At 41.2% G+C, this 12,946-nt stretch overlaps 1 protein-coding gene across 1 annotated transcript in view; it reads right to left on the bottom strand.

Moving 5' to 3' along the window:
• Positions 1-12,946, bottom strand: part of LOC101860708 — a gene marked incomplete at its 3' end in the record, with an annotated part of 14,341 nt that continues 1,395 nt past the window's right edge. Inside the window, 6 exon segments of the mRNA XM_035970423.1 lie at positions 1-116; positions 4,576-4,748; positions 5,440-5,666; positions 6,878-7,077; positions 8,169-8,296; positions 8,609-9,034. Of these exon segments, the coding sequence (XP_035826316.1) occupies positions 1-116; positions 4,576-4,748; positions 5,440-5,666; positions 6,878-7,077; positions 8,169-8,296; positions 8,609-9,034 (1,270 nt within the window).

The following is a 12,946-nucleotide window of genomic DNA, read 5'->3' as shown; positions in this document are numbered from 1 at the left end:
GTTTCCTGTTTGTCTGGAGCGCCTGTACGTAAAGTGGGTATTTCTGGTGGAACCACTTCGGAAATACGAACATGATGAAGGGCGCCCTTTCCTCGACCATCCCATTGAAGGTTGTTCTGAAATGTAGAAAAAAGAAAAGCTATCAATATTTGCCACACAAGAATTGGTTGCTTGTTCTTCGCTTTTGAGAAACCCAGCAGTAATTCAATAACGAAATCTTATTTTTAAAAACCGTTCTAGCATCACATACTGGAAATTGAAGGGAAAAAAAGAGTACAATGCCGGCCATGTCATTCTGAACTTGTGTGATCGTCATTTGAACATGATGCGGACAACTACGGGCCCTGTGGGGAAACTAATTCTCACGACATTTCCCACATGCATACCTGTGAAACGACAATTAATCATTTTAAAAAGCTGCAACAGCATCGACATCAGCTACTACTACAACCACAATATAACAATAATTTCAAAAACAACAAGAGCAATAAAACAACAACAAAAGCAACAACAATAACATCATCATCAACAACAACAACAACAACAACAACAACAAACCCAATCACACCTCTACTAACACCAAAAACATTGACAACAACAGCAACACCACTAAACTTATTTCCATAAGGTAGTTGACACATAAGTACTTTTAAATCTAAGTGATGGTTTCTTTCTTCTCGTATTTCTTATAATCATCGTTCTCGTCCTTTGAACATGATGCGGACAACTACGGGCCTATAGAGAGTAGAGCAATTATTCATGTCACGTATTTGCCTGATTCTCCAACCGGGCCACATGGAAGCCTGATGTCTGGAATACCCAACTGAACCCATTAAAAACAAAAAGGGCATCGAAATCTATGGGTCTCAAAATGTACGGCCAGGTATGCTAGTTATGATTACGATTTTGGCGTGCGTTTCAAGAAATCGATCTAAAACTAAAATGGAGGCTACTTTTGGCCAACTTGAACAGCTGCGCATGTTTACATAATTTGTTGAATTAGTTTAACCCTCTGGGATCCTCGAGACCCCCGAAGAATAAAATTATAGTGGTCATTTCCTTGGAAATGTTTTTCAGTTTGTAAAGCATAATAAACTCACTTAAATAAATAACTTAGCATAGTATAATAAAAATAAAGAAAAACCCATTCGTTTCATAGAGCAACACAAACATGCACTTTATACAAATGATTAAAGTCTGAGATCCCCTTTGAGACCAAAGCAAAGCTCATTAACTCTATCTTCATCCCCACTTTGACCTACCAGTGCCAGACATGGACCCTGACCAAAAGTCTTGAACGTAAGATAACGAACTGTGAGATGAGATGTCTGAGGAGAACCGTCAACAAAACCAGACGGGACATGGTCAGAAACAACAAGATCAGAGAAATGAGGGGAACACCACCTGTTCTCCACTACATTCGACGGCAAACAATCAGGCAGTTTGAACATCTCACGCGTATGGCACCTCACCAGCTCGCCAGTAAAGGCCACTACAGAAAAGTATAAGGGTACACGGCAAGAGGAAGACCAATAAAGACCTGGATCCAGGGTGTGAAGGATACCCTGAGAACAGATAATATCCCACCCGGCCAGGCCTTCAAACTTGCTAGAGACTGGAAGCTCTTTCTCCCTTCGACGCCCTAGACGTACAAGAGGATGGATAAAGTATGTAGAGTAAGTAGATTAAAGTCTGAAGGGAAAGTTTCAAGTGAGTGTAATCACAACATTCGACCTGCATTTGACGCGAATCCTTTGCAATCTCAACGGAGACGAGGCTTCTGGTTATTCGGAAACGCTTGGTGACTTCGCGCTGTTTGGGGCATATTTTCATTATTCAAACGTATCTTTTCCATTCTGTTTCCTTTACCTCCTGAAACTTAACTTTCCGGAGTGCTACACATGCCCATATGTCGCGGTCGAAATTAACGTTTGCCATGCTCCGCATACATACAGACTTCAACATAAGTTAAGGACCACCTCGATAGATAGCCCTGATTTTTTTTTTATCCGAAAAAAGACAACAAGGAATGTTTCAAAATTATTTGCTCTGAAAGTGTCAATGGGTTACCAATGCGTATTGCAAAGCTTCCTAAAGGGGAAAAACCACCCCGTGCAGCACGGAAATCCTTGGGGAATTCTAGCCTAATTCGCTGGGGGAGGGGGTTATCGACTTGTGTACGACACCACGGACATTCATCAGTTAAAATTTCTGGTGCACGTGATAAACGGATGTACGGTCTCCAACTGTGCTCACTTTGGTGGCAATATAAGTCGTCGAGAGAGGACCGATATGTCCGCATGCAGGCCCTGCGACAGAGGACACCGACAGCCAACAGCATCAGGCATCGTCTGCGTGCTGCTACCAAAGAGGCGGTGAGCTCCGAGATCATTCGGCCTCGTCTGCAGGTTGCCAACATCGTGCCAGGCGTCCAATCAAGAAACCAAGGCTAACCGCAGGTCGCCAGGCAAGTCGTCCATGGGGGCCATGTGTTGTTCACAGATGAGTCACGATTCATGTTCAACCCAACAGATGGACGTTTGCGTGTGTGGCGGCGTCCACGAGAACAGTTAACAGACATTAATGAGCAGGAGGTGACTCCTTTCGGTGGTGGCTCCATAATGGTATGGGGTGGAATTGGGACACACCATAGAACCCCCATTTACCATGTTGATGGTATTTTGAATGGCTCACGGTACCTGCAAGAGATACTGCAGCGACTAGTCACGGCGGGTCTCCAACACGCTGACCAACATGCAATACTCCAGGACAACAACGCCACCCCACATCGTTTCAGAGCAGTAAACGCGTTCATCGGGCAAGCAGGGATCACAAGAATGCCATGGCCAGCCAACAGTCCGACTTCAACCATTGAGAATGTGTGGGGGTGAACTTGGCCGGTGAGTCCAGCAGCCCTAGCCACCACCAGCTTACTGACATGAGCTGCTACAGATCATGTAGCAAGATTGAGCAAACATTCCTTAAGCCTTCATCCCAACCACTATCAACACTATGAGGCGGCGCTGCCTCGGTGTGGTGGTCACACCTGTATTTAAACGGACATTCATGGACACTAATTCCTACATTTTTCTTTTAAGGGGTACTGTTTGCAAGCCGCAAACCAAAGGCCAGAAATCCTAAATTAATTTCTGTTCGAGGACGACCAATGTCTTATTCATCATGACCAACAAAGTCTCCAAAATCACACTACCGAAGTCAACAACAGCTGTGAGAAATTCAACTTGAAAATAAGCACATCAAAAACAGAAGTTATGAAAGTGAGCCGAAACCATAGTCTCCTGAACATCAACGTCAATAGTAAACAGCTGAAACAGGAGAAGGAGTTTAAATATCTTCGCAGCGCTTTTTCTGAAAACGGGTCCATATACAGAGAGCTTATCACCTCAAAATTCATACCAACGTTAAGTTATCAGTGCCAGACCTGGACTTTAAGCAAAACCCATAAAAACAAAATTACCGTATGCGAAATGAAATGTCTCCGCAAAACCCTTCACATCACAAGACGAGACAGGCAGAGAAATGAAGAAGTAAGAGCAGCTATCGGCACGGAGTTCTGCCTTCGTTACATAGATAGAAAGTCAGAGGATAAAAAGGTTTGGCCACCTGTTACGCATGTATCGTCGGTGGCCTAGTGGTTAGGCTCTCGGACTCGCAACCGTAAGGTCGTGTGTTCAAATCCCGTCAGGGGCTCGACATTATGTCCTTGGGAAAGGCACTTTGCACAACACCAAGCACTCAGACTATAAAGGAAAAGGAAGGCCACGCAAACAGGTGGATCGAGTGCGTCAAGGAAACACTAAGAAAACATAACATTATAACTGAAAGAGCTGCAGAGCTGGCCTACCATAGAAAACTGCCTCTCCCCTCGACGCTTAACGGCAACAGAGGATGAAAAAGTGAAAAGTAAAATAAGTTGTTCCAAGCGACATATTGTCTAAGTTCATGACGTCATCATTCTGAAATTGAATTGATTTTTTTGGAGAAATGATTCTATTACCTATCTTTGGAATTTCAAATGTTTTGCTTTTCACCTGTTTGTGCTGCGAAATTGTTTGCAAGTGGTCCTTAACTATGTTGAAGTCTGTTCAAAAAGAACTCGCTGTAAACAGCACAGCTCGATTGCTTTTTAAAAAGCAATAGACTTAAGAAGTCAATTGTATTTGTTTAATATAACTATAACTGTGGCTTTTGCTCTTTCGTCTGTCCTCGGTTACAGCAAGCGAAAACCAAATAGCTCGGTTTAATCTTCTCGGGTCTTTGCATATGGGTCTAAAAGCTGGATGGCAAACAGAATCTAAAAGGCCAATAATGACGGCCAAAAGCATCAAAACCTATTCTCATCAACATCACACTTTAACTACCTTAATACTTGTTGGGTATCTGGCTTGTAGGAGTGTCATGTGTCATGCAAAGTTACTTGCGTAATGACAACTTAATAAATAAACGAGATTTTTCAAATCAGGAACAACAGAAAGTGAACAAGATGATAATTACAGTACAACTCTATGGGTTTGGGGGGGGGGGGGGTTCAAGTTAATGTTCACCCTAACGTACCTGAACCTGCCGTATCTGGCCCCGTGGTCGCTGAAGTAAATGAGAAGTGTGTTGTTAAGGAGAGACTCGGACACGAGATCCCGCAGGAACTGTGCGTGTTGTTCGTCCGCCGCACGTGCAAGGCCAAGGTCATCGTGAGTAGGCCGGTTCAGGAACACGAACCCAAAGTGTGGCTGGCAACAGAAATTATACGTTGCTTGATTGAGAGAGATATATATATATATATATATATATATATATATATATATATATATATATATATATATATATATATATATATATATATATATACAGAGAGAGAGAGAGAGAGAGGGGGGGAGGGAGGGAGAGAGAGAATAAATGTGTGCATACCTGCTGTTTTTCTTTTAAATATATATGCTACATTTTTTTAAAATTCAATAAGACAGAGATAGAGAGTGTTAGGTAGATAAATAAAAGGTACAAAGAGGGAGGGAAAGAGAGAGAGAGAGAGAGAGAGAGAGAGAGAGAGAGAGAGAGAGAGAGAGAGAGAGAGAAGGAGAGAGAGAGATAGAGGGAGAGAGTGAGAGGGGTGGGGGGAGAGAGATGGGGGAGTCGACAGAGAGTGAGCGGAATAAATTAATTAGTCAGGCTTTAAGAAGCCATTTAAGAAGCATACATTTTTTTAAATCCTAGGCATACAAAAGAATCAAGTAAAAGTTGCGTAAATTCAAGCAATGACTCCTGAGAAAAATTATGGCTGAGAAAGCTTGCCTCGGACATATCAGTTGTTTGGTAAAAGTAATACGGCGCTTGCAACTGCATACAGTCATATAAGCGAGCCAACAGGACAAGAACAAAATGAACTTAAACGGACAGTAATTCAATAACAATCTGCGGACTCACCTCATGTTTAAACGACCGCACAAACTGTTTTGGATAATTCAGAATGAACTCCACAGCCGTCGTGTCGCCCAGACAGTTGTGGCTGTTTCGCCATATTTTTTCGTTGGCTTCCATGGCAACCGCCAGAGGGCGTGCGTAGTAGTGGGTCGGCGGGGCGTAGAAGCCTTGCTTGAGGTAGTTGAAAGTCGCGATGTTGGGGAAGTCTTCAGCGTACAGGGTTCGGTAGCCTGGTGGGAGAAAAGAGTAGATCGATGCAGTCAAATCTATTCTGACGGCCACGTCCTGTATACGCCAATCACCTGCTCAAACATCAACTTCCTATGGCCTCCCGTGTGTATTTTTTTTTTACATTATAATGTCACTCTTTAAGATGGTCATCTGCCTAAGAAGGCCATTTTTGTCTTCGACAATTGGTGGTCTAATAAAAGAGTTTCGGTTGTATTTTGTTTTACTTGTTGGCTTTTTTTTCGTGCCGTCGCTAGTCTAAAAACACACTCATAATCTTGAGACTGTCAGTTTTGGGCTTCGAGGCTTAGCTCAGTCCGACGTTGTATCCTTGCAAATGGCATTTACCCGAATTATCACATTTATTCGGTTCATTGCTATCGAAGAAAAACCTTAAATTCGTAGGTCCTATCTTTGAAATAGCCTTACACGTTACAGTGTTGCAAAATGCTTTAAACTTATAAAATTGCGCACTTTTTTACTAGCTGGTGCATCAAAAAACCCGTATGCTTAAATTAACCACTTCACTCAATATAATACCAACCCATATATAATGAAAGACATAATATTATTTTACTTTAAGCAAAGGTAACCATCAGATATCAGAAAAGATCCCCGAAAACTGACAATGATCGAGAATTAAGATACCAGAAAATATTCCAGCACATCACAACCTTCCTTGTCCCACTCCCAGTAGGTGCAAGGGTATATGTTGGTGAAAATCATTTCATAGGACTTTGTACCATCATTATGTGCCAGATCTGTGACAGACGTCGGCAATAATAGTTCTCCAGTCTTTCCTTCAATCGGATGCTCTTTCTCCGTCACCCATCTAACTATCTGTTTAGGCTCTCCAATATGTTGCGCTGGGACTGCCCCAGCCTCGTTTTCTTTCAGTTTTGTCAGTGATAGCGTAATGTGCCTGGCCCTTATATCTATACAAGTGTCCCAGAAACTGCATTTTTTCGTACTGCTATTTTTTATCATCGGGCAGCTCTAGTTCGCTTCAATAAGTACTACCTCTTTCAATTGTCTCCTTTTAAAAAAGTAATACATAAAAGCAAAAAGGGTACCTCCTCCCCTCTTCCAACAAATAAGTATAAAAAAGAAAGAAAAAAAGGAATAGTATACAGAACGGTTGTATCTCCCGGAAAGAGAATTTTATTTTCTTATGTTATTATTTCATGTACGTTTTGATTATAATATGACTCACCAGCGTCTGAATACTTCTTCCATATAAAAGGCCACTCGTCCAGGTACTGGGATGAGTCCCAGTACTTTAAGTGCTCTGTGATATAACTTCCTGTCAGGAGAGGGGTCAAGTTGGGGAAGGTGTTGTCACCCACTTTGTTGTAGCGTTCCAGTTCGATTCCTCCCAGGCCCAGCAGTAAATTCCGTGTTTGTGGCATTGACCTGGTGAAAGTTTTTGAACGCAGAAAGATTGTTGGGTTTTTATTTTCATTTGGAAGGCGTATGTGTGTTGTATGTGTGTGTGTGTGTGTGTGTGTGTTTGTGTATGTGTATGTGTGCGTGCGTGTGTGTGTATGTTTGTGTATGTGTGTTTGTATGTGTGTGTGTGTGTGTGTGTGTGTGTGTGTGTGTGTGTGTATGTGTGTGTGTGTGTGTGTGTGCACGTATACCCTACCCGTGTCTGTGGCACAAAAGTTCGGCCCTCCTGCATGGCATGCAGAAGATATGTATTTGATTCTTGTGTGATGAAGTCTGTTTCATATAATATCTCTGTATGTCAGCTTGTGATCCTCTGTCCCACTGAGTTGTTTGGTTTTTATTTTTTAAAATTTTTTGTTGTTGTTGTTGTTTTTGTTTTTTTGTGTTGTTTTGCTTTTTGTTTGTTTGTTTTTTGTTGGGTTTTTTTTGGGGGGGTGGGTTGGGGGGGTCACCCTTCCCTTTCAGTGTCTTGATTTTCCTTTTAAAGAGATGTGTAATTTAGCCCCGTCGATACAATTTATATAAACTAGGAGGCGTGCTTCGACAGCGCCAGTCAGAGCCAACCTGGGCTGAGAGGGACGCAACAACTCAGCAGAAAGACAAAGATGCAGGATGAAAATTATTCGAATTCGGGAATCAAACTTCTTTCCTCCTGTCTGCGACGGCGAACTGCCATTCAAGTAAACCGTAGACGACGTTTGTGTCTTGTTTTTGCCTTCTGATATTTAAAATCCGATCAGCTGAGTGTGAGCCAATAAAATTAAATATTCTTTTTCCACTCAAATGCAAGAATTGTTGTTTAGTAAAGCTAAGGTATTATTGGGTTTTTCAGTTTTTACCCTGCACAAGAGGTTTGTGTTTGTTTGTTTTTTGGGGGTTTTTTGGTTGTTTTTTTTGGTTGTTTTTTTTTTTTTGGGGGGGTTAGTTGAGAGACGCGCACAAGTGAAAGAGAGCAACACCATTTATAGACAAAGTGGCTTAGCATGACAAATAGAAAAACAAACAGAGAAACATATTACCAACAACAAAAAAAGACGTGATTATTTGTATGTTACCTGATGAAGTTCATCCTGGAGGTCCCGTCGACCCCCACCATGAGGACATTGAGGACTTCTGCTGGGGCTGCCGTGGACAGGTGGCGCTCTAGGAGGACACGGGAACCCTGCTCTATGGCAGGCTGGGGCTGGGTAAAAAGAGAGAGAGAGAAAGAGAAGTTATGCGTTTGTGGTTACGTGCGTGTATGTGTGTATAAGTATGAATGTGTGTGTGAGTGTATGTGTGTGTGTGTGTAGGTGTGTATAAGTATGAATGTGTGTGTATGTGTGTGTGTGTGTGTGTGTGTGTGTGTGTGTGTGTGTGTGTGTGTGTGTACGACAGGTGTATGTATGTCGAAGTGTACGGTATAATTGTGTATCTGTGTACATTTGTATTGTGATGCCTGTCTGTTTGTAGGTGTACGTGTGTGCATACAAAGGAAAAGCAGCCAGATGCCTACCTGCACTACAGTATGATACGTCTCGGCGACCTTGTTTTTTAGATGATCTTCACACTCCACATGGAGAAACTCATCCTGTAGTGGAAGGTGTAGGTCGTGAGAGAACGGCCCTTTCCAACCAGATGTCTGGAACTTGTTCTCATCGGTGGAGTGCCGGAACAAGGGCCGATACCGACAATGGGAAAAGTTCTCTCTCTTGAGAACTTTGTGAATCTTGGTCCAGTTGAGCCTGAGGACTCCTCCATCTATGTAGGTCACAGAGGGCCGGCCAGAACACGTTGTGGTGTTATACAGCGTGATCAAGCCGATTACGGACGGTTCAAACGGGTCCAACTCGGGAAAGGAGCATACTGTCTCGTTGTCGTCATGTCCGGCAGTTTGTCTCATTGGTGGTAAGGTTTGGCTCTCAGCTCTCACAGTCTGGCTCTGGGAAACAACAGAAAAGACTAATTTGCTACCATATTTCCAAGAGTTTGTCATGTTCATAACAAAATTTGACGTGGCAGAAGCCCTCCAATGTAGCACAAGCAACAACAAACAACAACAACAACAACAACAACAACAACAACAACAACAGGAGCAGCAGCAGCAGCAGCAGCAACAATAACAACAAAACAATAATGGTAAGAACAACAATAAGGACAACATCCTTGAAAACATACTTCCAAAGTATCTGAACCATCGAGGTCCGAAAGCCCTACAAAAGCCTCTTCTCATCTTCGACATAATTTGTCCATTAAGCAGACAGCAGTATTCCAGGAGTACAAGAAGATTGTCCTTGAGGAAGGTTGACATCCGGGCGAGTACACTCTTCTATGGGGTCACGGATAGGCGCAACAGACTAACTGCTATTAACTTCCGTTTCAACCTAAACCAGTTAGCCACACACACACGTTCACATATACATATATACACAAATGCATGCATTCACACTTACATACGTACACACACGCACACATACACGTACTCAGATACACACACTTACACATACACATTTGCACACATACGCACATATACATACATACGCACATTTACACATACACACGTACACACACACGCACATATACATACTCACATACTAACATACACATATTCAGACATACACACGTACACATACACACATAGGCACATATACATACTCACATACTCATATACAGACATTCACACATACACACGAACACACGTACACACATACGCACATAATATACATATTTACGTACACATACTCACACATACAGATGTACACACATACGCACATATACATACTCACATACACACATTCACACATTCACATATGCACACATATACACATAATTATATACACACATGTACACATACATACATACACATTTACACACATACGCACATATACATACTCACATACTCACATACACACATTCACATTAGCATATGTATACACATACGCACATTTACATATTTACATACACACATTCACACATTCAGACATATACACATATACATTATACGCACGTATACACATACATGCATACACATTTACACATATACACACAACAGCAAAATCATCCACTTCAGAGTCTACAAGACTCCCTAAACGCTTACTAAACGTTTGGAATCCGTAAAGCAAGAACAACCTGCTACCCTGCAATTACAACGTTCTATCTGCTCAGTGCCTAGTTTGAAGAAATCTGACTTTAAAAATGTTTTGTTTCACAACATGTCAAGCTTTTTCGAATGCAGTTTTTTAAATATATATCTTGATAACGACTCCGAATAATCTTAAGTTTTTGATAGAGCAGATAGAATAGTTGGTTTCTGACCTCATGGTCTTAGTAACTCAAAACGGCCAAAAATGTCTTCTAGAACTGTGTAATTCTGAGGTAGCGAACAATCAGTGACAGACATGTTTGTCGTCTCCTTTGCACAAGTAGGGCTGCTTTATTTTGGCTAATATTATTTAAGTACCAACCCAGCCTGAATGGACCACAGTGTCCCACCCAAAACCCATCAGATACTCGTTTGAAACTAAACACATTTTTTGCGTGAACTGTCGAAGAGGCTAATCATCACACCACAGATAATAATAATAATAATAATAATAATAATAATAATAATAATAATAATAATAATAATAATAATAATAATAATAATAATCGCATTAATATAGCGCTTTACAACTATTAATTACAGATGCCAATACCATTATCTGCTAGACTTCGATAACAGCAGTGGACTTTTAAAGGGGTCGTCATCATAAAAGGAGCATTAACTAGATCTAATTCCGTCCATTCGACCGCTAACAGCGGCTCTAGTTTCTCCGCTGCTTTCATTCAACCGCTGTGAGCGGCTCAACGAAATCCGAAGCAAAGGTGCACTTTTTAACATAGTTTCAACTTTTTAAATTGTCGAAAGGAAGTAGAGCTTGGAAACAGACCTGATCTCAATCAAAGATAGTAAATAACAAGATGGGCCACTCAGCCAAAAAAGTGTCCGCAGGAAGTATGCTCTTTGCTTCAGATGGCGCTGCAGTCTGTTTTGAAGCTCTCTTTCGTTTTTCCAGAAGAAGAATAGGAATAGCACCTCCTTGCGTGCGCAGATCGACTGCTGTTCATCAGCAGTTCGGGTACGTTCAGTGCGGAGTTTTAGGGTTTTTTAAATTTTAATGACCTCTCGCCTTTCACTCTAAAGTCAAATTAAACGAAGAAAACCATCACCCTTTCCTCCGGAAGAGGTTTTTTTGTCAGCGTAACCATTTAAAAAAAGCGTTCTTCCGAAATTTATCCCAAAACTTGCTAGTTTCACTTTGATTTTTTTAAACTCAAGTAGGGTAATTCTGTTCGCAAAGAGTGCGCTTTTGTGAAGAGGGCGCCACCAAATTTTGAGGACACTTTTTTAATTGGCTCAAAGAGAGAAGTGGCCCATCTTGTTATGTACTATCATTGCCTCAATCTCTGAGCGCCAATATCGATTCTTGCAAAAATCGTTGTTTTGTTGTTGCGATGTAGGCTAGATCTAAGGGTAAACAACACGGAACCTGGTATAATAAAAAAAAAATTTTAAAAGGCCCTTCAAAGAAAGATATTCAACTAAATTTGTGAAATTCTTGCATAAATGTGTGCTAGGGTGATATCGCTACAATGTTGTGTTGACTCCTATGGATTATAAGGACTTGTAGAGCTGAGAAAATGCGGTAAGTCGAAATTTTCGAAGAGCTGTTGCGCAATTTTTTTTTCTCATTCGTTTTTGTCTGAAGGAAAATGCAACACAAACATATTATAGGTCATTGTTATTGATATTAACAGATTCTTCTATTTATTCCCATCAGTTTGGTATATGACATTACCTATTAGAGTAACTTAGAGCTTCACAGTAATGCATTAAATAGATGCACCCCATGTCTAAAACTGAACAGGGAAAAATAATTCTGTCCAGAGCCTGAAAAAATCATGGACGGAATCATTTCTAATTTTTTTAAAAATTATTTGGTGTGTTGGGGGGGGGGGGGGGGGGGGGGTTGTCAGGTGTAAAACATGTCATTCATGATATAGTATGTTTATGGTATCTTTCACATCGACTGGCGCAATTAAATGTTTCAAGGTGAGAACATCAGCTGTGGTGTAATGGCTAGGGACTTTTATACTACATGCTGAAGTCACGAGCTCGATTCTAGATATAATATATTGGGCGGGGAAGTTATTTCATTATGTACAGTCGAGCTTATTCTAACCGCATCTTTATAATACAATCACCTGTACCAACGGCTACTTCCCATTTTCCCCTTGTGCTCTTTTAACATCAAAATGACATTGCAAAACGGCAACTTTTTCTCCTCGACAATGCCTGGCCGTCTTAGACAAGCTCGACTGTATACTACTACTTGATCATATATCCTTCTGAGATGCCGTGTTACCCTCAGACTGGGCTGGTCTATTGTATCAGTGAGAGCGTCAAACAGGAACATTTATTTAAAATAAAACCCTCAATAACCATTCACAGCTCACCATTGATCGACAAAAGGACTGTGAATTGATTATCACTAAGTGCTTGGATAAGAATGATCGTTTGAGACTCTAGATTGTATTGTCTCTGAGCCAGGCATATGAATAACCTTTTGTATATCGATCGGAAATTATGTTTGTAGTGAATGTATTTCATGAAATTAACGGGAATTCAATGTTTCAGCGAGTTTTTAAAGTGCCAGAGTGCGCCTAACGCCAAAGTCGGGATTACAGCTCATATTGTTGGCATGATTATGATAGACAGATAGCTAGATAGATAGCTAGCTAGCTAGATAGATAGCTAGCTAGATAGATAGATAGATAGATAGATAGATAGATAGATAGATAGATAGATAGATAG

The sequence above is a fragment of the Aplysia californica genome, unplaced genomic scaffold, assembly GCF_000002075.1.
Source record: "Aplysia californica isolate F4 #8 unplaced genomic scaffold, AplCal3.0 scaffold00012, whole genome shotgun sequence".
NCBI lineage: Eukaryota > Metazoa > Mollusca > Gastropoda > Aplysiida > Aplysiidae > Aplysia > Aplysia californica.
The sequence above is the reverse complement of the archived record's forward strand: the minus strand, read 5'-3'. Positions and strand labels throughout refer to the sequence as shown.